Here is a 26,463-nt window from a genome sequence, read left to right as displayed (position 1 = left end):
TCTTAGAGACTTATCCCCTCCCTAAACCCCTCCCATTTTGAAAGTATATAATGGGTTACTCCTCATGACCCCAGTGCAGCTCCTTTTGCGAGTGGGTCCTGTCCCTGTGCTGTAATAAAACCACCATTTTGCACTAAAGATGTCTCAAGAATTCTTTCTTGGGGGGCGCCTGGGTGGCTCAGTGGATTAAGCCGCTGCCTTCGGCTCAGGTCATGATCTCAGGGTCCTGGGATCGAGCCCCGCATCGGGCTCTCTGCTCTGCAGGAAGCCTGCTTCCTCCTCTCTCTCTGCCTGCCTCTCTGCCTACTTGTGACCTCTCTCTCTGTCAAATAAATAAATAAAATCTTAAAAAAAAAAAAAAAAAGAATTCTTTCTTGGTCATTGGCTCCAGACCTCACCCCACCAACCTCACCTATATTCCATAACTATATCACTTTATCGGGGGAGCGGGGTTAACAGGTTCTGACTTCTTTTATTTTCTTTAATTTTTATTTTGAGAGAGAGCAAATAAGAGGGGGCGGGAAGAGGCAGAGGGAAGGGGAGGGAGAGAATCTCAAGCAGACTCCCTACTGAGTGAGAAGCTTCATCTCCCCAATCTTGAGATCGTGACCTGAGCTGAAATCTGATGCTTAACTAACTGAGCCACCCAGGTGCCCCTGGGTCTGACTTCTTTTAATGGGCATTGTTATTTTTGAGATTCTTCTATGTTAGTTTATCAGTAAATTATTCATTTTTATTGGAAAATAGTTTCCATTGTATCTATATGCCATAATTTGTTTATCCATTCACCTGTTGATGACTTTTGGATTGTTTCCAGATTTTGGCTATTATAAATAAAGTTGCTGTAAACATTCATGTGTAAGTATTTATGTAGACACATATTTCCTGTACTCTTAGATAAATACCTAGGAACAGAATGGTTAGATTATATGATAGGTGTAAGTTCAACTTGATGAGAAACTGCCGAACTGTTTTCCAAAGTGGATGTATCCTTTTACATTCCTCTTAGTGGAAATGTACATCTGCATATTGTCACTAACATCTGGTATTGTCAGTTTTTTTTTAAATTTAGGCATTTTAATAAGTGGGTAATAGTTATCTCCTTATGGTTTGATTTTATATTTCCTCAGTGTATATGTATGTATACATATAATGTGTGTGTGTGTATTTATAATTCTTTCTGTGTGCTTTTTTACCATCTGTATATCTTTTGGTGAAGTGTCTGTTCAGGTTTTTTTGCCTGTTTTAAAAAACCCTCAAATTTTGAAATAATTATAGATACAAAGAAAGTTGCAAAAATATATGTACAGAGGGAGGTTCTGAAAGTCCTTCACTTAAGTTTCCACCAATGATAGCATCTTGCGTAACTGTAGTATAATCTCAAGGCCAGGAAAATGATTTTGGTACAGCCCCCGAACTTACTCACATGTCAACAATTTTACATGCTCTCGTGTGTGAGAGAGAGAGAGAGAGTGTGTGTGTGTGGGGGGGGATCTGTGCAGTTTATCCTGTGTAGATTTGTGTAACCACCACCATAATCAAGATACAGAACTGTTCCATTACCACAAAGTTCCATCTCACTAACCCCTTTATAACCACACCCACTTCCCTCCTTCCTCCCCACCCCATTATCTAATTCCTGGCAACCACTAATCTATTCTCCATCTCCATAATTTTATTTCAAGAAAACGTTATATAAATTAAGTCTTACAGTAGTGTTAGCCTTTTGAGTTGGACTTTTATCACTCAGTATAATTCTCAGATGATCCTATCAAGTTGTTGTCTGTATTGTTTGTTCCTTTTTTTTTTAAGATTTTATTTATTTATTTGCCAGAGAGAGAGAAAGAGAGACCACTAGAGAGGGAACACAAGCAAGGGGAATGGGAGAGGGAGAGGAAGAAGCAGGCCTTCCACCGAGCTGGGCTTTAGAAGCAGGGCTCAGTCCCAGGACCCTGAGATCATGACCTGAGCCGAAGAAAGATGCTTAACTGACTGAGCCACCCAGGTGCCCCAAGTTTGTTCCTTTTAAATACTGAGAAGTATTCCATGATAGGAATTGTATTACAACTTATTTAACCTTTTACCTATTGAAGAACACTTGGTTATTTCCACTTAATAGGCTTTTGTGAATAAAGTAACTATGAACATTTATATACAGGTTTTTGTTTGTAAGTTTTCATTTCTCGTTTAAATGCCTAAAAGTACAGTTGCCTCCCAACCTCCAACATGTGAATTTAGTTTTATAAGAAACTGCCAGATTTATACATGCCCACCAGCAGTGCACAGATTACCCAGTTTCTTAGCATCTTAGTTGGTATTTGGTATCATCACTATTTCTTTTTTTTTTTTTTTTTTAAGATTTTATTTATTTATTTGACAGACAGAGATCACAAGTAGGCAGAGAAGCAGGCAGAGAGAGGAGGAAGCAGGCTCCCTGCTGAGCAGAGAGCCGGATGCGGGGCTCGATCCCAGGACCCTGGGATCATGACCTGAAACGAAGGCAGAGGGTTAACCCACTGAGCCACCCAGGCGCCCCTGTGTTTAACTTTTTGAGGAACTGCCAAACTGTTTTCCACAATAGCCACACTATTTTACATTCCCATTGGCAGTGCACAAGAGGTCCTGTTTTTCCACATTCTCACTAATACTTGTTATTTTTGTTTTTGGTCTCTCACTGTGGTTTTAATTACCATTTCCCTAATGACTTGTGATGCTGAGCATCTCTTCATGGGTTCACCGGCTATTTGTATAACTTCTTTGGAGAAATGTGTATCCAAGTCCTAAAAATAGTCCTATTTTAAAATTGAGTTGGCTTTTTGTTGTTCAGTTGGAAGAGTTCTTTATATATTCCAGATATTTTTTTTAGGTTATAATATATACTATATACAGTACATGCTTTTTACATTGTGTGCATTCCATTCTGGAACTCCCCCCCCCAACTCCTGGTTGAATTTTTTTTTTTAATCTGCATACATTAAAGTTCATTCTTTGTGATGTACAGTTCTGTGGATTTTGACAAATGCATAGTGTTATGTGTTCCTTACACTATTGCCATACAGAAAGTTCCTTATCTTAAAAATCCTCCCATGAGTCACCTTTATAGTTACTCCCTCTTCCTTTTATGTCTAGTTTCTTTCACGATGCAAAATGTATTTAAGTTGCATCCATGTCATTGTATGAATTAATGGCTAGTTCCTTTTAATCACTGTGAAGAATTCCACTATGGATGTATCAGAGTTAGTTTATACATTCATCTGTTGAAAGACATCTTGGTTCTTCCTGATTTAGGCAATTATGAATAATTCTATAGCGTTACATACAGGTTTTTGTGTGAACCTGTTTTTCGTTTACTTGGTCGTCTTAAAGCATCATATTTTGGTTTTATTGATTTTTCTCTATTTTCTGTTTCATTTATTTTCAGTTTTCATGTCTTCATTGTTGCTTTTCAAGTAGAGGACTTTAAGGAGGAGTAATTAACATCTACTTCTTCAGGGAGGTGGATAAAAGTGCATTCTCTATTAAGAGCTGTTTCAGTGTATGGATGAGACCTGAAGCCAGATAACATTGAAAAATGAGGAAGTGGAGACAATAAGAGTACATTACTTTTTCTGAAAATTTATTTGTATTTTTTTAGAGGGAGGAGGGGCAGAGGGAATGGGGGAGAGAGTATTTTTTTTTAAAGATTTATTTATTGGGGTACCTGGGTGGCTCAGTTGGATCCCAGGGTCATTGGGCTCTCATGGACTCTGAGATCATGATCTAAGCCAGAATTAAGAGTCGGATGCTTAATGGACTGAGCCACCTAGACTCTCCTGAAAATTTAGTTTTTAGAGCATGGTCTCTCAGCTTTGGTACTATTGACATTTTAGACTGGGTAATTCTTTGTTTTGGGAGCTGAGTTGTACATTGCAGCATCTCTGGTCCCTACTTGCTATGTGCCAGTAGTACCCCTTCAGCTATCACAACCAAAATTGCCTCCAGACATTCGCAATCTGGGGATCAAAATTGCCCCCATCTTAAAACAGTATTTTAGATGAAGAAGAGTGAAGACCCTAGAGAAGAACTCAGATCTCAGGGAAACTTCTGAAAGGAAGTGACAGATTGAAGGAAGTAGTGGGTGGTGAGAAGGGGAAGGTTGAAGCAATGAAAGAGAAGGTAACTGATGGGACTGGGGAATGGAATTTAGAGCATGGATGGAGAATAGCTTTATATGGAAGATGGGTCACTTTTTTACTGAGAAAGGAAGAAATGAAAAGGATAAATATAGGCATTTGTAGAGATCATATTTTTGAGGGTGGTGAAGGAGATAGTGGTTCTCTGTTATTTGTGTTTCTTCCAGTCTGGATTGGTGTTGTCTTTTCCTTCCTGCCTGCCACTCCTGCCCCATCCATTCCCCCAGCGATACTTAACTTCTTACGTTTAATAACAGAAAAACAAATGATTGGATTGATTCTGGGTTGAAATCTGCTGGGTGGAAGGTCAAAGAGGAGATGAAAATGAGCTGTCTGGAAGAAGGCATTTGAAGTGCTACAATCTGAGATACAGTTTAGATAGGATAGTAAGTAAAGCCAGGAGGTGAAGGACTGAGATAAAGGGGAAGGGTTAAAAGACTGTGCATCTAGATGAGGTAACACAGTTGGTATAATGGAGTAAGAGAAAGAGTGATGAATAGTTAGGGATAGTGGTAAGAGATTGGAATTTTAGAATTTTAAGATTATATGTAGCAAAATGGGCCCAGGCAATGTCAAAGTCCAAGTTAAGTTCCTGGGAATTAGATGCTGAAGTGAGGTGGTGATGGAGGACTTGGATGTTGAAGATGCCTAGTCAAGTAGACTTGGATTGTAGAGGAAACCTGTTACAGATGCCAGTGACCTAGGGGACATTGGATAATGGTAATAACAGATGGAAGGTGATTTAGCTGGATGGTGTGGACCTTTCAAAGACTGGTAAGAAATGTTGCAAAAGCTGGGAGAGGTATGTGGAAATAGATGAGAGAGTACTGCTGGTTCTCTGTCTTTTGGCCCCAGAGCACACATTTGAGAATTGGTGAATAAGCAGCTGTATACTACAGTGACTTCCTGCGAATTAGTGTCCTCAGGGGAACCAGCCTTAAGTTTGAGAGATGAGGATGGAGGATCTTTTCTGTAAGAGATTGAGAACAGAGAGGAGTCTGGTGTCATCCTTGTTAGTAGGGGGACAGTGTAGAGTAGTAAGGCATTAAGAGAAGAAATGGTATCTAAAAGAGAATGCTGGTTTGGGGAGAAATGGAGGGATTATAATACATGACATTGGTTTCTGAAATAATGGATCTTGTGCAGTCATTGGAAGCATAAGGGTTAGCATTCATGTCATTGTAATAAGGACTTACCGATGTGGTTTATTAGATGACTACTTTTACAGTTCTTGTATTTAGCTTTTATAAACTTTGATAATATGCTGTTTTAAGCAGTAGAAATCTATTGTTGACTTAAAAATTATACTCAGTAGTAATACACAGATTATTGAGGACCAGATTTGCTTCCGTTCTTTTAAATGTTATTATGCATATGTTAGATACATAAACATTTATTTAGTGATGTTCCAGATATGAGGCTAGATTTTTTTTTTTTAAAGATTTTATTTATTTATTTGACAGAGAGAGAGCACAAGTAGGCAGAGAGGTAGGCAGAGAGAGAGGGGTATCAAGCCCCTTGCTGAACAGAGAGCCTGATGCGGGGTTGGATCTCAGGACCCTGAGATCATGACCTGAGCCGAAGACAGAGGCTTAACCCACTGAGCCACCCAGGCGCCCTGATGCTAGATATTGATACAGATTATCTAGAATCCTCACAGCAACCTTTCAGTATAGATATTATCCTCAATTTACTGATAAGGTAATTGAAACTCAGGTAAATTAATTAACTTGAAGAAGGTAAGGCATCTATTAAGTGGTGTATTTGACTCCAAAGTTAGCGTTCATCATATTTTCTCTTTTGATCCCCACCCCGCCTTGGGCTTGTGTTATTCTACACTACTTTCTAAATATAATACACAATCCATTATTTGTCTAGTGTGTTTTGTTTTTTTTTTTAAGATTTTATTTATTTGACAGAGAGAGAGATCACAAGTAGGCAGAGAGGCAGAGAGAGAGAGGGAAGCAGGCCCCCCGCTGAGCAGAAAGCCCGATGGGGGACTCGATCCCAGGACCCTGGGATCATGACCTGAGCCAAAGGCAGAGGCTTAACCCACTGAGCCACCCATGTCTAGTGTGGTCTTACTGCAGTCTGTATTATGTTGGAATTCTTAACTTGACCACTTTGTTGTTTTCTCTCAGCCTTTTTTTTAAAAAAGATTTAATTTATTTATTTACTTATTTTTTTAATAAGGATTTTTATTTGACAGACAGCACAAGTAGGCAGAATGCCAGGCAGAATGCCAGGCAGAGGGAGAGGGAGAAGCAGGCTCTCTGCTGAGCAGGGAGCCTGACGCGGGGCTGGATCGCAAGACTCTGGGATCATGATCTGAGCCAAAGGCAGCTACTTAACCAAATGAGCCGCCCAGATGCCCCAAGATTTACTTATCTTAGAGAGTGGAGGAGGGGCAGGAGGAAAGGGGGAGAGAGAATCCCAGGTAGGATGGCTCAGTTGGTTAAGCATCTGCCTTAGGCTCAGGTAATAATCTTAGAGTCCTGGGATTAAGACTAGAATCAGGCTCCCTGCTCAGCAGGGAGTCTGCTTCTCCCTCTGCCACCCCCCCCCCACTCATGCTCACATGCATGCTCTTTCTCTATTACAAAAATAAATAAATAAATAATTTAAAAAAATGAATCCCATGCAGATTCCATGCTCATGAGCTCAGAGCCCGGCCCCCCACATGCGGGCTCCATTTCACAATGCTGAGATCATGACCTGAGCCAAATCCAAGACTCGATGTTTAGCTGACTGAGCCACCCAGGCACCCGTTTTTTTCTCTGCTTTTAAGAGATTTTCCATAGCTTCTCATGGTAATTTAGAATTTTGTCTTTTATAGTAGTTGCCATTGCCATTATAGTTAATACAAGTATTATACAAACACTAATAATACTAATCCATTGTAACATTTGGAAACATGAATATGTATTTAATATTGTTATATTGGTTATTCATAAGTAACTTAAAAAGGACAAGCTACTAATGTTGATGTTGTACTAAAGGACAAGCTATCTAAATGTTGATATCTGTGGGTCACTATTTCCAAAATAACAATTTGTATACCTAATTGCTACCATGATTTCTTTCCCTGTTGTTGAGAATGTCACATGCGATGGATTCAAACAAAGCCTTATTATTTATAATCTAGGTAGATTTGATTTTCTAATTGTTCTCTCTTAGTAGGCCACTGTAATGGCTATTGTAGGAAAAAATTAAATTGCCCTGGCATTTTTTTTAAACAAAACCATACTAGTATATATTCTGTATTTTCTATGATGACTGTGAATTGACTGTACTTATTTTTTCCTACATGTGGTTGTTAAGCTGTGGTGGCAGAACCTTTCTTCACTATTGACTTTGTCCCTGTAATCAAGCGTAATATTAAGTAGATGGTTACCAAATGAATCTCCTGTTTTTTTTCTTTTTGGTTGAGAATTCCTTTGAACGATTGTTCATCACTACTGTTTTCCAGCAGCGATAGGACCTAAAGGATTCCTTTACTTTTTAAAATTCTTCTTGAGGGCGCCTGGGTGGCTCAATCGTTAAGTGTCTGCCTTTAGCTCAGGTCACCATCCCAGGGCCCTGGGTTCCCTGCTCAGTGAGAGACCTGCTTCTCCCTCTCCCAATCCCACTGCTTGTGAGTCCTGGGATCCAGCCACAAGTCAGGCTCCCTGCTCAGTGGACAGCTTCCTTCTCCCTCTCCCTCTGCCTGTCCACCCCTTCACTCTTGCTTTCTCTCACTCTCTTTCTCAAATAAATAAATAAAATCTTTTAAAATAAATAAAACTCTTGGGGCGCCTGGGTGGCTCAGTGGGCTGGGTCTCTGCCTTCGGCTCAGGTCATGATCTCAGGGTCCTGGGATCGAGCCCTGAATTGGGCTGTATGCTCGGTGGGGAGCCTGCTTCACTCCCCCCTCCTGGGCCCCCCCCCCCCGCCTGCCTCTCTACCTATTTGTGATCTCTCTGTCAAATAAATAAATAAATAAATAAAAATCTTTAAATAAATAAATCTCTTTTTAGGAAGTATTTTCTTTCTGCTTTGATGGGGTATAGTATGACTACCTGTGTGAAATTCCACATTGATTCTAAAATACTTTTTTTTTTTTTAATATTTTTAAATTTATTTTGACAGCACAAGCTGGGGAAACAGCAGACAGAGGGAGAGGAAGTAGACTCCCTGCCGAGAAAGGAGCCTGATGTGTGGCTTGATTCCCAAGACCCCAGGATCGACCTGAGCGGAAAGCAGATGCTTAACCGACTGAGCCACCCATGTGCCGTAGCAAACCAAATTTAACAGCCTATTAAAAAAACAAACGGAATTCAGGGCAGGAATCAGAGGTGATTCAACATATGAAAATTAATCACCACAGTACTAGAATGGAGGATCATCTGAATTGATACAGAAAAACATCTAACAGAATTCAATACTTTTTCATGATAAAAGAAAAAAAACTCCAACAAACTAGGAATAGAAGGGAACATCCTTAAAATGATCAAGGGATTTATGAAAACCCCATAACTAACATCATACTTAATGGTGAAAAATTGAAAGCTTTCTCCCTAAGACCAAGAACGAGACAAAGATGCCACTTTAACCACCGCTATTCGACATTGTACTGGGAGTCCTAGCCAGAGCAGTTAGGCAATAAAAAGAAATAAAAGACATCCAGATTGGAAAGGAAGAAGTAAAACTATCTCTTTGCAGATGGCATGAGTCTATATATAGAAAATCCCATAGAATCCACAAAACACAATTAGAACTAATAAATTAAGGAAAGTTGGAAGGTAGAATATCAACACATAAAATTCAGTTGTGCTTCCATATACACCAACAAGGAACAATACAAAAAGTAAAGTAAGAAAATAATTCTATTTACATCAGCCTCCAAAAGAATACAGTACTTAGGAATAAATTTAACCAAAGAGGTAGAAAACCTGCACACTGATAACTGCAAAATATTGCTGAAAGAAATTAAAAAGCCAAATAAGTGGTAAGAATTCCCTTGTTCATGGATTGGAAGATTTAATTTTAACACTGAAATATTCCACAAAACAGTCTAGTTAGTGTGGTCTGTACCAAAATTTCAGTGGCTTTTTCTGCAGAAATGAGACCAGTCCTCAAATTTATATGGAACTGAAAGGGGCGCAGAACAGCCAGAACAATATTGAAAAGGGAAAAGCATGAAAACTCCCACTTCATAATTCAAAAACTTAATACAAACCAGTAATCAGAAAGTGTGGTATTGGTATAAGGATAAACATATAGGCTAATAGACCATAAACACGTACAGAAATAAACCTAAAATATCTTGGCCAATTAATTTTTCTTAATTAAAAAATTTTTTTTTTAATTTTTAAAAAGATTTTTTTTTTTTAAGATTTTATTTATTTATGACAGAGAGAGATCACAAGTAGGCAGAGAGGCAGGCAGAGAGAGTGAGAGGGAAGCAGGCTCCCTGCCGAGCAGAGAGCCCGATGTGGGACTCGATCCCAGGACCCTGAGATCATGACCTGAGCCGAAGGCAGCGGCTTAAACCACTGAGCCACCTAGGCACCCTAAAAAGATTTTTTTTTTTTATTTGACAGAGTGCGTGTGCCCAAGCAGGGGGAGTGGCAGGCAGAGGCATAGGGAGAAGCAGGGTTCCCACTGAGCAGGGAGCCTGATGCTGGTCTTTATCCCAGGACTCTGGGATCATGACCTGAGCTGAAGGCAGACACTTAACCAACTGAACCACCCTGGCACCCCTACGGCCAATTAATTTTTGACAAGGGTGCTAAAATGATTAAATGGAAAAAGAATAAATCAACAAATGGCACTGGGACAACTGGATAACTACACACAAAAGAATGAAGTTGAACCCCACCTCACACCATATACATAATTAACTCGAACTAGATCAGTGAGCTAAATTTAAGAACTGAAACTATAAAACTCTTAGAACACATAGGTGTATTCTGGTGGATTTGGCAAAAGATTCTTAGAGATGATATTAAAAGCAGGAGCAACAAAAGAAAAACAGGATGAAATGGACTTCCTAAAAATTAACTTTTGTGCATCAAAAGATACTATAAAGAAAATAAGGACAATCCTTATTCAGCCATAAAAAAGAATGAAATCTTGGGACACCTGGGAGGCTCAGTTGGTTAAGCATCTGCCTTTGGCTCTGGTCCTGATCCTGGAGTCCCCGGATTGAGTCCCGCATCAGCTTCCTGCTCAGTGGGGAGTCTGCTTCTCCCTCCTTTTGTGCTTTCTCTCTCACTCTCTCTCAAATAAATAAAATCTTTAAAAAAATAAAAAGAATAAAATCTTGCCACCTATAACAACATGCATGGACCTAGAAGGTAGTATGCTCAGTAAAAAAAAGACAGAGAAAGACAAATAACATATGATTTCACTCATATGTGAAACCTAAACAAACAAACAAACAAACAGACTCATAAATACAGAAAACAAACTGGTGGTTGCCAGAAGAGAGACAGTGGGGGGATGGGCAAAATAGATGCAGGGGTGTAAGGTACAGTCTTCCAGTTAGAAAATAAATAGGTCACAGGGATGAGGAGTACAACATGAGGAATACAGTTAACAAATAATAACATTCTTTACTGACAGATGGTAACTACACTTATGTGGTGGGCATTACATAATGTAAAGAATTGTGGAATCACTATGTTATGCACCTGAAATTAATACAACATTTTGTCAATTATACTTCAAGAATAAAAATATAAGAAATAGTTTTTTAAAAATGCCATTCAACAAACCCCTCTGCAGATGATTCTGTGTTATGATGACATTTTCCCTTCAGAAAGTTGATTTCCTCTCTTTAAAAAAAAAAAAATCTGAAAATTGAGAGAGAAAGAAAGGACAACCCAGAAAATGGAAGAAAGTATTTGCAAATAATATATCTGATGAGTTTGAGTATCCAGAATATATAAATATATATAAATATATAAGGAACTCTTACAGTTCAAAAACAAAAAGACCCAGTTTTAAAAATGGGTGAAGGAACTGAATAGACATTTCTCCAAAGAAGATAGATAAATTGCCAACAAGCACAAGAAAAGATGTTTGAGGGGCACCTTGGTAGCTCAGTTGGTTGAGTTAATCTCAGGATTGTGGGTTCAGGCCTATGTCAGACTCCAGTCTGGGCATGGAGCCTATTTTATAAATAAATAAATAAGTTTAAATAAAAAAGAAAGCCCTTCAACATTGGTCATTAAAGAAATGTAAATAAGGGGCACCTGGGTGGCTCAGTGGGCTAAGCCTCTGCCTTCGGCTCAGGTCATGATCTCAGGGTCCTGGGATCGAGCCCCATGTCGGGCTCTCTGCTCAGCAGGGAACCTGCTTCTCCCTCTCTCTCTGCCTGTTTCTCTGCCTACTTGTGATCTCTGTCAAATAAATAAAAATCTTAAAAAAAAAAATGTAAATAAGAACCACAATGAGATACCACTTCATACCCACTTTGATGGTTTTAATTTTTCCCCCCAAGATTTTATTTATTTGGGGGAGGGAACAGAAGGAGAGGGAGAGAGACTCTCAAGCAGATTCCCTGCAAAGAGTAGAGCCAGACACAGAGCTCTGTCTCATCACCCTGAGATCATGACCTGATCTGAAATCAAGAGTCGTATGCTTAACAATCTCAGCCACTCAGGCACCCTAGGGTGGCTTTGATTAGAAAATAAATAAATAATAGTAAGTGTCAAGGATGTGGAGAAATGGGAACCCTCATATATTAGTGGTACTAATGTCAAATGGTATAGTTATTGTGGAAAAACAGTTTGACAGTCCCTCAGAAAAGTGAAACACAGAATTAGCATAAGACCCCGCAAATCCACCTCTAGGTATATACCCAAGAGCATGTAAATATACTGTCTTCATAGAAGCTTGTACACGAATATTTATAGTAACATTATTTATTAATAGCCAAAAAGTAGAAGCAATTCAGATGTCCATCAGTGGATGAATGGGGATGCAAATTATGGTGCATACAAACAATGGAAGCCCTAAAAACGTGGCAAAGTAGTCAAAGATGTTGCAACCTTGATTAACGTGGGAAACATTACAGTAAGGGAAAGAGGCCAGATTAAAAAAAGATCACATACTCCATGATACCTTTTAGATGATGTGTCTAGAATAGACAAATCATAGAGATAGAAAGCAGATTAGAGGTAACCGGGGATGCAGGGAGAAGGAAATGGGGAATGATTTCTTAATCGGTATGGGTTTTTTTAAGGGCTGGTGAAAAAGTTTTGAAACTAAAGAGAGCTGGCTATTGCACAACATTGTAAATACACCAAATACCCCTTAATTGTATACTTGAAGATAGTTAATTATATACTTTAAAATGGTTAACTGCATGTTTTGTAAATTTTATCTCAGTAAAAACAAACAAATTGAAAGAACTTCTAGAAAGAGGACTGAAGACATACAATTGCCCATTCCCTACTGAATCTCCACTAAATGATTGTAAAAGGATTTTTAAAAAAAAGATTTTATTTATTTATTTGAGAGAGAAAATGAGAGAGAGCATTAAGTGGAGAAAGGTCAGCGGGAGAAGCAGACTCCCTGTCGTCAAGCAGGGAGCCCGATGCGGGACTCAATTCTGGGACTCCAGGATCATGACCTGAGCCGAAGTCAGTCGCTTAACTGACTGAGCCATCCAGTCGCCCCTGTAAAAGGATTTTTTAAAAAAGATTTTATTTATTTATTTTCAGAGAGAGAGAGAGAGAGTGAGCGCACATAAGCAGGGGGAGCAGCAGAGGCAGAGGGAGAAGCAGGCTCCCCGGTGAGCAAGGAGCCCAATGTGGGACTTGATCCCAGGACCCTGGGATCATGACTTGAGCTGAAGGCAAACATTTAACTGACTGAGCTACCCAGGTACCCCAAGGATGTTTTTTAAGGGTGTAAACTCAAAAGAACAAAAAGAACAGAAGATGAAGCCATGACAACAAAACTTTTAGAAGGTGCGATGCAGAACACGTGGTAACTGATAACAGCAACTGAAAAGTGTGAAAACTAATTTCCAACAAAGAACTCCAAACACTTAGAAAATCAACTACCAGGTACTTTTGGTGAAGGTAAAAATGAAAAGATTGGCTCAATGTTTGTTTAATGAGTCACTAACCTTCCCAATTTCCCTTACTGCCTCACTTCACACTACTGGATGACCATCTCTCTAGGCAGAACACTGGAGATTTTCTCAAGAGGTAAAACAGGACGATTAAGAACCAGGCTAACCGGGGCGCCTGGGTGGCTCAGTGGGTTAAGCTCTGCCTTCAGCTCAGGTCATGATCTCAGGGTCCTGGGATTGAGCCCTGCATCGGGTTCTCTGCTCAGCAGGGAGCCTTCTTTCTCCCCCCACCCCGCCCCCGCCTGCCTCTCTGCCTACTTGTGATCTCTGTCAAATAAATAAATAAAATCTTAAAACAACAACAACAACAAACAGGCTAACCATACTGAAAACAGAGTTGATGAAATTGAAGTTTATAAGTTGCATATTAAAACCCCCAGTATTCTTCTCTCCCTTGGCTCAGTACAATGAGATTCTTCTCGGGGCACCTGGGTGGCTCAGTGGGTTAAAGCCTCTGCCTTTTGCTCAGGTCTTGATTCTAGGGTCCTGGGATTGAGCCCTGCATCCTTACCCCCCTCTCTCTGCCTGCTTCTCTGCCTACTTGTGATCTTTGTCTGTCAAAGAAATAAATAAAATCTTAAAAAAAAAAAAAAAGATTCTTCTCTTGCGAGTTTGATTAGCCTAAGAGAAAAGACCTACAGTTAACGACATAACATGGTAACCTAGTAAAACTCCTACAGTTAGGTCTACAAGTTAGCAAGTGCCAATTGTGATCACATAACTGCCATTAAGGCTTTGGTGCCTCATTTTTTAAAATAAGCAGATAGCCACAGATCATCGAACATCTGAGAAAAGCTTCAACCTTAAAGACAAAAAGAGAAGTGAAGGGAAAAGACTATGCAGCAAGGTGAAAACCTCAAAAATAAAAACAAAACCTAACCTCAGTAACCTCAGAGAAAAAAACAAGATATTGTAACCTTGAAACAAGAACATGGGCTTTTATAAAAAGATGAAGGGTGTCTGAGTAGTTCAGTTGGATGAGTGTTAGGCTCTTGATTTCAGCTCAGGTCACTATCTCAAGGTCATGAGATCAAGATTGAGCCCTGCATGGATTCTTTCTCTCCCTCTGCATGAATCCATGCTCGCTCTCTCTTAAAAAAAAAAAATTAAGATGAAATAAGAGCTCCTAGAAATTAAAATAATGAATGGCAGGCTCAAAGAAAAACTGAAAGATCAAGCTGAAGAAATTCTCCAAAGAGTTAAGCAAAGAGAAAAATGGGAAATGGAAAAGAATATTAGAATTTGTCTAGGAGTCTGAGCTGCTTCTCCTCCCCGCTCATGCTGTCTGCCACTCTCTCTGTCTCTCTCAATAAATAAAATCTTTAAAAAATGTTTTTGGTTTGCTAGTATTTTGTTGAGGATTTTTGTGTCTATATTCATAAAGTATATTAGTCTGTAGTGTTGTTTTTTTTTAAGATTTTATTTATTTACTTGACAGATCACAAGTAGGCAGAGAGGGGGGTGGGAAGCAGGCTCCCCGCTTAGCGGAGAGTCCGATGCGGGACTCGATCCCAGGACCCTGAGATCATGACCTGAGCTGAAGGCAGAGGCTTAACCCACTGAGCCACCCAGGCGCTCCAGTCTGTAGTATTCTTGTATATTGTCTTGCTTGGTATCAGGGTAATACAGGCCTCATGGAATGTTCTCTCAGTGTTTGATAGAATTCACCAGTGATGCTATTTTGTTTTGGACTTTCTTTGTTGGGAGATTTTTTGGCTACTGATTTTGAATCTCTTTACTTGATATATGTCTGTTGAGATTTTCCTATTTCTTCTGAGTCAGTTTTGGTAATTTATATGTTTGTAAGAATTTGCTCATTTCTTGTAGATTGTCTAATTTGGTGGTGTACAGTTGTTCATATATTACTATCATAATATTCTCATGTTTTTACCAATACCAGTTACAATACATCTTAGTAGCGTCCATGAAGATTGTACTAAACTCTTTTTCTCAACTTTTTAAAAAATATTCTTGCCTAAAGTTGTTCCATGCAGACTATTCATACAAGCTAATTCTTCAGTCACTTTAAATTTCACTTTTACCCTTAAATAGTAATTGAATGTAACCTGTACCTGTAACATCTTTTTATACATCAGGAGCCAAGGAGAACGACTTGAAATCATTTGCCTTGTTATGCAATTGCCTACTGATATTATTACCAGTGTCCTCAATTTTTCAATCAACCATGCTTGCTGAAAGGCTAATACAAGTTTATTTTCTCCGAGCAAGTTTCTTCACTTGCTGCAGTCAAACAATAAATTACCATTGGAAGATGATTTTCTGTGGCTGGCTAACAAATGAGCCATTCAGAAACTTTCTTAAGTTGCAGCCTCATTTTTATTCTTTCTCTTTTGTAAAGAAATTCAGCTATGATAAGGTATTCTGTTGTTGGTGGGTTTTTTTTTTTCAATTTTATTTTCCTGTGAGTTGAGCTGTTGTTATGAATTTACTGTGGTATTGCTGATGTATAGGGTATTCTTATAGCACAGCTATAATGTCATTGGATGATAAACATAATACCTTGCCATTTAATTTGATAGCAAAATAACCCACATTCCGGTGTGCCCTGGAAGTGTGACTTAGATTTGAAGTCCGATTTTCTCTGTTCTGTTTTGATTTGATAGGTGTTTACTGGTAAGTTTAAAACGACATCGCAGTATGTTGATATGCATTGCATTCAGAATGCTGTCCAGTTAAAACTGTGTCACTGCAATTAGTGGAGCAGGTAGCAGTGGGAAGCAGTTACCTCTCACAGTTGCTCAGCTCTACCCTTGTTGTGTGAGAGTAACCATAGGTGATACCCAAACAAATGAGCATGGATGTGTTCCATTAAAACTTTATTTGTGGACACCAGAATATGAATTTCACATCATTTTGTGCCATGTAACAGTATTTCTTGATTTTTTTTTTTTTCAACCATTTGAAACTCTTCTTAGCTTGTAGGCTGTATGGAAATAGGTGGATGCCAGGTTTGGCCACGGGCTATATTTTGCCAACACTTGCTCTACGGTGTTTAAGGCATTTACAGATTACTTCATGCCTGTGTGTGACCTCCCAGTGGCTCAAGGGACACAGAGCAAATAAGTCTTGAGATGGTCAAGTTTCTGAAGCACCATGAATTTGAGAATTCTAGAATTGGAAATCGGGAGCTAGAACTATTATAGAGAGATTGTAGTAGCTGCTCATATCATTCCCAGCACTTGGGCTTTGGTGACACTTGGGAAGAAGATGAAGCAGCACTCTCCGAAATTTTGTATTCATATCTCTGCAGTGCTGTAAGACATTTAAGACAACAACTTTAACAAGTACATTACTACAGACTTAATAAGCATCAGGGATTTTCTCGGTACTAGATACGCAGTAGGTAAAATTATTTTCAAATAATATAGAGATTATGTCACTCTCCTTTTGAAACTCTATTACGGTTTCCATTATCTTTAGAATAAAATTCACACTTCTTACCACGATCCTTCTAGCTTTTGCTTCTTTTCTGTTCTCGGCCTTCTGTTGTTGGCTCTAGGCACATATTGGGCCTTTCACTTCCTCAAAGAAGCCAAAGTCTTATCTGACTGTTTGCTTATAACCTTGTGTTGGACAATTGTTTTCTCTACCTAAGCCTGCCCACACTTACCTCCTTTTTGTTGCTTGCTGGTTCCTATTCATCTTTCAGGTTTTAGCTTATATGCCACCTTCTCAAAAAGGCCTGTCCCTGTACTCTCTGTAAAGTAGATTGCTTCTTTAGTCTCTGAAATTTCTGCCATTTAGTAGTAGTTACAATGTTTAATTTTTATTTTTGTTAATGTCCCCCGAGACAGTACACTTCATGAGGTCAGGGACCATGCATGTCTTATTTACTATTTATATATTTACTTATTTACTACTTATCTACCTAGCATCTGGGACGGTTCCTAGAAAAATAGTAATGACATTATAAATAATTGTTGAATAAATGAGTACTTGGGTTTCTGGGACGTCACACTTTTTGGGTTTTCTTCTATTTCTGTGACTGTCCCTTTTCTTTCCTCATTTTTCTTTGTCTCCCTGATTCCTAAACTTTGGGCTCTCTTATGCCTCAGTTGCATGCTTTCTTCTCCATCTGCAGTTACTCCCTTGTCCTCTGTTCTGGTCATTTTCTCTTTTAAGAGTTTACTTATTTCAGAGAGAGAGCGAGAGCATGAGAGGTTTAGGGTCACAGGGAGAAGCAGACTTCCCACAGAGCAGGGAGGCCGGCCGAGGACGTGGGGCTTGATCCCAGGACCCAGGATCATGACCTGTGCCAAAGGCAGATGCCTAACTGACTGAGCCACCCAGGTGCCCCCTCTGTTCTGGTCTTAGTAGGATTAAGTATTATCTGTACATTAATGACTCCCAAACCTATGTGGTAGGTAAACCTGCGACTTTATCTAAAACTATCCACTTGATATCTCCACTTGGAAAGCTTGTTGGCATCTCACATTTTGTATGTCCATAGTAGAATTTTGATCTGTCTCCCAAATTTCTCCTTTATTTCAGTAATTGTAAACACTGTTCTTACACTCTTTCAGGCCCCAAACTTTGGTGTCATCCTTGACTCACCTGTGTTTCTCACATCCAGTCCAAGTTGTCAGCTTTACCTCACAAACAAAACAAAACACTCCACCTCTCTTCTTACTGCTTTTTCTACTTTTACAACCTACCATCACCCAGGTTCTATGCTCCATTATTTTGTACCTAGATTATTTCAGTAGTCTCTTAAATACAGGTCACATTGTTATATATCAGATTATGACAGTCCTTTGCGTACAACCCTCCAGTGGTTTCTCATCTCATAATAAAAATCAGTTGTTCTAATGGTCTGTGAAGCCTTACTTTACTAGCCAGTGTCCCTCCACCCCCAGGCCTATCCTCTCAGTTCTTTTCCCATTGGCCTTCTTGCTTTTTCTCATAAAATCCAAAAATTCTATGTCTTCAGGAGTTTGCACTCAACTATTTCCTCGACCTGTAGTGTTTCCCCTATAGATTTCTATATAGCTCTGTTCCTCTTATCCTTTTGGTATCTCCTCAGATACTGGAGAAAATCCTTTTCTTACTTAACCTCTTATCTAAATTAACTTTGGTCCTTTTCTCACTTCTATTTCCCTCCCCTTGTTTTCTTTTTCCTTACAATAAGTATTACTACCTGACATGTTACTGGTGTTACCCTTAAAACTAAAGCTGTCAGTTATTTTACCAACTAAAATGGGTTTATTTGGAGTAGCAGAAAATTGTGATTTGAGACAAGCAAGCTATGGCAAATCCATAGGCAAATCTGAGAAAAAGGAATGGAAAGCTTTTTTATGGAGGAAAGTGGGGGAGTTGGGCTGTTTTAATCAAAAAGCCCATTGGCGTTAACTGGAGCTCAAAGTATAGCGGCTTTTCTTTGGCTGTTGTGACAGTCTCTCATTGGCTGAGCTGTTGCCTGGGGGAGGAGAAAAACTTCTCTTCCACTTCTTTGGAGTGATAAACTGGTGTTCACTTGCTTTGTTCATCTCTTCCTGTTTGGGCTGCAATTGAGGAAGACTTGGAGGGTGTGAGAGCTCCCCCTGCTGGCCGCTGGACTCCATTTTAAAATGATGTTTTATTTCATGGTGGCATGGAAGCTCTATGAGGATGGGGACTTTGTTTACTCTTGTGTTTTCAGTGTCTAGAACATGTCTGTTCCATAGCAGCTACTCAAAAAATATTTTTTTTATGGATACCTGGGTGCCTCAGTTGGTTAAATTTCTGTCTTCGGCTCAGGTCATGATCCCAGGATCCAGGGATTAAGTCCACATCTGGCTTCTTGCTCGGCACATCCCCTCTTTGTGCTTGTGTTTTATCTCTCCCTGTTTAACAAATTAAAATCTTCAAAAAAGCTTTTTTTAAATGAATGATCATGTTGCTTCTGGTTTAGGACAAAATACACATATGTGGTTGAAAGTGAACAGCACAAAGTTAGCACCCCAAAAGTGGAATGGTAATATAGAAATACATTGATGTATCAATGACCTTGTTGAACTGATGAAATAACCAGTTTTGGAATTTCCCTACCTTTGGACTTCTTGTTATGTTGGAAAATACCTTCCCTCCCTTCAGCTACTTTTAATTGGATTTTATTTTTTGCTGCCTAGAAACATTACATTTCATACAGAACCATTTTTACTCTAAATTACATTAAAATTAAAATAACATCCTGGTTGGAGAAACTAAAGTAAAACTGATACTCATGTCCTTCCCATGCTGCATATTAAAACAAGTCTTTTGAAACAAATGTCTGTACGTAGTAGATGTGCTAAAAGTGGGTACCCTGTGATCTAGAAACTCCACCTTTAGGTATTTATTCTTGGAAAGGGATTCAAAAGAAGAGAAAAAGCTGTGTGTATAGAGATGTTCAGTGCTATATTATTTATCAAAATAACAGATAGGAAATGGCGATGATCATTGACTCTTGACCTTTTAACACATGGCCTTGAAAAGTACTTAGCAACTTTTTATAAGCCTCAATAAAATACAGAAAACATTGAAAGTCAAGGGGCACCTGGGTAGCTCAATGGGTTGAACCTCTGCCTTTGGCTCAGGTCATGATCCTAGGGTCCTGGGATCGAGCCCCGCATTGGGCTCTCTGTTCGGCAGGGAGCCTGCTTCCTCCTCTCTCTCTCTGCCTGCCTCTCTGCCTACTTGTGATCTCTCTCTGTCAAATAAATAAATAAAATCTAAAAAAAAAACCCAAAAAACACTGAAAGTCAAGTTGTATGTTATACAAATCTAGGCTATTAGAAGTCCGTATAATGATTACTCTTTCTTAAGAGGTAGGTAGTGATTTGGAAGCAAGCCAAAGTGGGGGCTTTTGAGGTTTTTTTTTTTTTTTTTTTTTTTTTTTTAAGGATACTTTTACAGGGGTACCTGAGAGGCTTCATCAATTAAGTGTCTGTCTTCAGCTCAGGTCATGATCTCAGTGTCTTGCCATGTTGGGCTCTCTGCTCAGTGGGGAGTCTGCTTCTCCCTCCCCCTCTGCCCTTCCCTCCGGCCTCTGTTCATGCTGTCTCTCTCTCAAATAAATAAAATCTTTTTTTTTTTTTTTAAGATACCATTACAAGGTATGTCTCTTTGTGACAATTTGTCAAGCTCTATATGATGTCTGCACTTCTATGATGTATCTTGTACTTCAATGAAAGGTTAGGAAAAAATCTCCAAAATACTACAGTCCACAGCTATGTAAAAAAATATACCCATGTAGACAAAGACACACATGAAAATGTTAAATATTAGTTAAGTGTTAGGTGATAGCATTTGTTTATGATTTTCTTGGCTAAGAAACAACTTTTTAACTTTAAAAAATTTTTTAATTGTGATTATAGATAACATGTTTTTGATTTATATTTTCATAACTGCTTTATTGGGATATAATTCACATACTATACAATTCACACAGTTAAAGTGTACCATTCATTGATTTTAGTATATTTACAGAGTAGGGTAACCATCACCACAGTCAGTATTAGAACATTTTCATCACTCCAGGGCACATCAGTGACTCAGTCGGTTAAATGTCTGCCTTTGGCTCATCATGATCCCAGAGCGCCTTGTTGGGTTCTCTGTTCAGTGGAGAGCCTGTTTCTCCCTCTCCCTCTGCTGCTCCCCCTGCTTGTGCTCTATCCTCTCTCTCACTCTCTCTGTTGAGTAAATAAAATCTTAAAAAAAATTTTTTCTCCGTCACTTCAAAAAGAAACCCAATACCCATTTCCCCAAACCTCTTATTATTGTTGTTCAGTTAATTAATTTTTGAGTATAGTTGACACATAGTGTTACATTAGTTTCGGGTGTACAACAAATACCTTATGCTATGCTTACCAAAAGTTTATTTTTAAAAGCCTTTGTCACTGTCAAATATGGGTTTTCTTCTTTGGAGCTCTGATCTTCCTACTTAACTTGATTCAGTAAGTGGAGCTGAGAGAGTGGAGTGAGTGGTGTGCTTAAAAAGGTGTTATAATTTGTTAAGAAATACTTCAGAATTAAAAAAAAAAGTATAATATAACATACCCACCTTAAATTTTAAAAAGGGAAAGACAAAGTAATTAACATGTAGTGAGTTCTTGCTAAATATTAATCGTTATATTAGGTTGCTTGTTCTAAAATTATCACGTGTGTATCAATTGATACCCTGATCACCTCTTCACAGTTTTAAAGAAAAAAACTGCCTCAGAAAGCTAAGGCTCAAGCCAGTTAAATAACTTGTCCAAGTTTGTACAGCTATGGAATGGCAGAGCCAGGGTTTAATTAAACATAGGGTTTTTTGTTTTTGTTTGTTTTAATACATGTAAAAACTCTACTGAATGTGATCACCAACCATAGATCATCTTTAAAGTTCAAAAATCTAGGACTTATGGAGATAGTTAAATTATGGGATGCCGGTTAATGGCAGTTGCACTAGGAGTCTAAAGATATGTTATTTTCCAGGGGGTACTAATGTATTGAAATAATGTGATATCCGTGAGTACTTTTGAGAAGAGGCTAAAGGTTTGTGCTTCTGTCTACTATCTATGAACAGTTTTGTCTTCGGTTTCCCAGTGATCTCTTTGGAGAAAGTGAAGGTGTTAACCAGCACCTTGTGCTAGTGCTTCAGACTTCTGTCTCTGTGAAAAGAATAATAATCACTCCATTCTAAAAGTAAAGTTGCAAAATACCATTTTTGCTGCAAATACTCTCAGTAGGTAATTTGGCAGGACTTGTTTAGTGGTAAATATTCCATCCAGCAAGCGTTGCATTTTAAAAGCTCTGCCCTTACAAGGTTTACTTTAACAATCAATCATAGGTTAAAAGCTATATGAGTTATTTTCTAGTTGAGGTAAATTGGATCCAGTGGGATCATTTGGCTCTTATAACCCTGGTCTGCTATGTCCAAAGATATGAATTCTTGATGGTATGATGTTGAAGGAAAAAGCTGCTATGGTTAATCATAAAAATTTCTTGGGGAGCCTGGGTGGCTCAGTTGGTTAAGCATCTGACATTGGCTTAGTTCATGATCGTAGGACCCTGGGCTTGAGTCCTGCAGGCTAGTGCTCAGTGGGGAATCTGCTTGAGATTCTCCCTATTCCTCTACCTCTCCCCTTATTCATGCACGCATGTGTGTGCGTTCTCTCTCAAATTAAAAAAAAAAAAATTCTTTAATGTATAAAGTTCTTGTACTACTACATGGAAACTGAGGCCTTGGAGAGGTTAAATGATATGACTAAGAGCTCACAGTTAATGGCAAAGGTAGACTAGAATCTGGATCTCCTGAGTTGAGTCTGCAATCCTTGTTAATAAACTTAGTGTGTATACTTACTAACTAAAAACATTTCAAAGACTATCCTAAAACATTTCAAAGACTATTCAAATGTTCTATCCCTTAGTTCATTTTTAACTTGCAGACCCCAGATGAGGCTGAATTTATAGGATTGTATTATTTTATAATTTTATGAATGTTTTTTAGAATTATGGATATGATTATTTCTTTTATAGAAGCATTTATTTTCAGATGTTTTTCGATTTTCATTTTAGAAAATGTGGAAATAAGGGGAAAATTACACATATAGTTATATAAATAAATATGTAATTGCAGAAATAACCAAATACATTTTTTTTAAAAACCATGTTGGGGCGTCTGACTGACTCATTCAATAGAGCATGCAACTCTTGATCTCAGGGTTGTAAGTTGAAGTCCCATGTTGGGTGTAGAGATTATGTTAAAAATTTTTTTTTTAAAGCACACATCGTTGGTGTTGGCAGAGTAGGAATTTGAATATAAACAAACACACACATCACTCTTTAGTAGAGCTAATGATGTACATTTTAGGTCCACTTTTTTCTCTCAAGATTATTATTTACTTTCTCATCTAGTAATTTATACATCTAAATTTTCTAATTTCTTGTTTTGTTGATTTTTTTTCTTTTTTCTTTTCTTTTTTTTTCTTCCTCCCCCATAGATCTTGAGCCAGATGATTGTGCATCCATTTACATCTTTAATGTAGATCCACCTCCATCTACTTTAAACTCACCACTTTGCTTACCACATCATGGATTACCGTCTCACTCTTCTGTTTTGTCACCATCGTTTCAGCTCCAAGGTCACAAAAGCTATGAAGGAACTTGTGAGATTCCTGAATCTAAATACAGCTCATTAGGTGGTCCCAAACCTTTTGAGTGCCCAAGCATTCAGATTACATCCATCTCTCCTAACTGTCATCAAGAAGTAGATGCTCATGAAGATGACCTACATATAAATGACCCAGAAAGGGAGTATTTGGAAAGGCCTTCTAGAGATCATCTCTATCTTCCTCTTGAGCCATCCTACCGGGAGTCTTCCCTTAGTCCTAGTCCTGCCAGCAGTATATCTTCTAGAAGCTGGTTCTCAGATGCATCTTCTTGTGAATCTCTTTCACACATTTATGATGATGTGGATTCGGAGTTGAATGAAGCTGCTGCCCGATTTACTCTCGGATCCCCTCTGACTTCTCCTGGTGGCTCGCCAGGAGGCTGTCCTGGAGAAGAGGCCTGGCATCAACAGTATGGACTTGGACACTCCTTGTCACCCAGGCAATCTCCTTGCCACTCTCCTAGATCGAGTGTCACTGATGAGAATTGGCTGAGCCCCAGGCCAGCTTCAGGGCCCTCATCAAGGCCTACTTCCCCCTGTGGGAAACGACGGCACTCGAGTGCTGAGGTTTGTTATGCTGGGTCCCTTTCACCCCATCACTCACCTGTTCCTTCTCCTGGTCACTCCCCCAGGGGAAGTGTAACAGAAGATACCTGGCTTAATGCTTCTGTCCAGGGTGGATCAGGCCTTGGCCCGGCACTTTTTCCATTTCAGTACTGTGTAGAGACTGATATCCCTCTGAAAACAAGGAAGACTTCTGAAGATCAAGCTACTGTACTACCAGGAAAATTAGAGCTCTGTTCAGATGACCAAGGGAATTTATCACCATCCCGGGAGACTTCAATAGATGATGGCCTTGGATCTCAGTATCCTTTAAAGAAAGATTCATCTGGTGACCAATTTCTTTCAGTTCCTTCACCCTTTACCTGGAACAAACCAAAGCCTGGCCATACCCCAATATTTCGGTGAGTTGATGGAAATGGCTGCTGGTCATTTTTCATGCTTATGGGTTATTGGTGGCATGTGATTACATTATCTGTATGGAATAGTTTGCCCGTTCCCCACCCCACCCCGGTTTTTGTTTCTGTTTTGTTTTTTTCAGTATCTTTTGGACAAATCAATTAAAGTCTGCGTGTATTTTCCATTGATTCTTCAAAGGGCCTTTAGATAGGCTGGACTTAGCGTTTTAAAAGCATGTAGATAATGAATTGTAAATAATAGTAGATTACATTTAAGAATCCCTAGAAAGAATTTTCTTACCTAAAAAAGCGTCTTGTAAAAGGTTGATTATAGTATGAGTTAAATTACTAGTAAAACTAATTGCAAGTAGGCTTTATATATATATATATATATATATATATATGTATTTAAAGATTTTATTTATTTATTTGACAGATAGAGATCACAAGTAGGCAGAGAGGCAGGCAGAGAGAGAGGAAGAGAAGCAGGCTCCCTGCTGAGCAGAGAGCCCGATGCGGAGCTCGATCCCAGGACCCTGGGATCATGACCTGAACTGAAGACAGAGGCTTTAACCCACTGAGCCACCCAGGCGCCCCGGCTTTTTATATTTTTAAGAGCTTAATGTACCAATGAAATTTGTAAATGGCAAAATTTTTTCAGAATTTTTTGTCTTTTAATTTTATGTTTGAATTTTTTTAGTATATGTGCTGCCGAAGCGAGCACTAAGTTTGAATTTTTTATTAGTGTAGAGGAATTTTAATATTTCATGTATTCAAATTTGTCATGTGCCATATGGCTTTTGGATTTTGTGTTATATTTGAAAACCTTACCCAGGCTAAAATAATTAAAAATAAACAAAAATATAACTTGCACATTTCTAAATATTTTTATTTACATATTAATTTTACAATATGTGTATATAACATAATATATAGTAATTTTATTTACATATATGTATTTTTGAATCTTGAGTCTAGCTAAGGCCTGGAGGAGAGAACAGTGTAACAACTTTATTTTCCAAATAACTGATCAGTTACCATAATCCTATTTTATTTTATAGAATCAATCTAGTCTATAATTGATTAGAAAAGAACTTTTATCATGCACGTAGTGGAGTTAGGTTTGTTTACCTTTTTCTTAAAATGCTTTTTCATTGGTATGAATGTTTATTTCTGGATCCAAATCTTTAGAAAAATAAAATGTGCAATTATGGTATTGAAGACGCCTTTGAGCCTATTACACACACTGCTTTTGAAAATTATCTTAATCTTTGTAGGAGTTTGGCTAAGTCTGTGAAACAGTGTGGAAACTAGCCGAGAGTTGAAATTGAGTTGTTTCAGACTAATAAAAGTTCATACCTTTATGTTTCACAGTAGTTAGTAAAACTGGGCTGGGGACGTTCAAAGAAATAAATGTTGGGAATGATAGCATTTCAGAAGTGGAAGAGACCTTAACATTCCAAATTCACCAGTCACTAAAAAGATATTTTTAACATAAATCATTGTAGCTTTGGGTCCTTTTATATTTGACCAATAGACATATATGTTATTTCTTTTTTAAATCCCACATTTTCAGTGTTAATATGTCTGAATGAATCTGTACCTCTTTAAGCTGTTTAAATTATCTTATTGATCAACTGACATTTTCTCTAAAATTGACATTTAGAGTGCTGCAGTGATAGGCCTTATATTTTTTCAGCCAGGTGTGTAGTGAACTTAAATTTGTACCTCACATTGCAGTATACTGCTGACTGTAAGCAGTATTTCAGTGAGACAGGGAAAAGAGCAATAGGGAAAAGGTGGGGGAAACAACGTGTAGAACAGACTAACTTCTGTAGGTACACATCAGGGAGGGAGACCTATGTACTGAGACACGAGGATCTTTGGATCCTTAGAGAGACACTGATATATATACACATAGATGGACAACATAAATTATTTTGTTTTTGTAATTATGTACACATAGTTGAAAAATCAGTTATAGTTTTATAGAATGTTAAAATTTGTCCTCTTAAAAAAAATGCAGGAAGCCAAAAAGTAAATGAAATTGATTTTATTCTTCAGTTAAAGAAT

At 38.4% G+C, this 26,463-nt stretch overlaps 1 protein-coding gene across 2 annotated transcripts in view; it reads left to right on the top strand.

The window, feature by feature from the left end:
* The window catches only part of NFATC3 (nuclear factor of activated T cells 3), a 132,748-nt gene that overhangs the window by 20,124 nt on the left and 86,161 nt on the right, over positions 1 to 26,463 (top strand). For both annotated transcript variants that reach the window (XM_045989039.1, XM_045989040.1), the window contains exon 2: positions 23,262 to 24,396. In XM_045989039.1, coding sequence (XP_045844995.1) covers positions 23,262 to 24,396 — 1,135 coding nt within the window. The remainder of the gene's footprint in view (positions 1 to 23,261; positions 24,397 to 26,463) is intronic.

The sequence above is a fragment of the Meles meles genome, chromosome 19 (genome assembly GCF_922984935.1).
Source record: "Meles meles chromosome 19, mMelMel3.1 paternal haplotype, whole genome shotgun sequence".
Classification (NCBI taxonomy): Eukaryota; Metazoa; Chordata; class Mammalia; order Carnivora; family Mustelidae; genus Meles; species Meles meles.
Note: the sequence above shows the minus strand (reverse complement) of the source record. Positions and strands in the feature narration are given on the sequence as shown.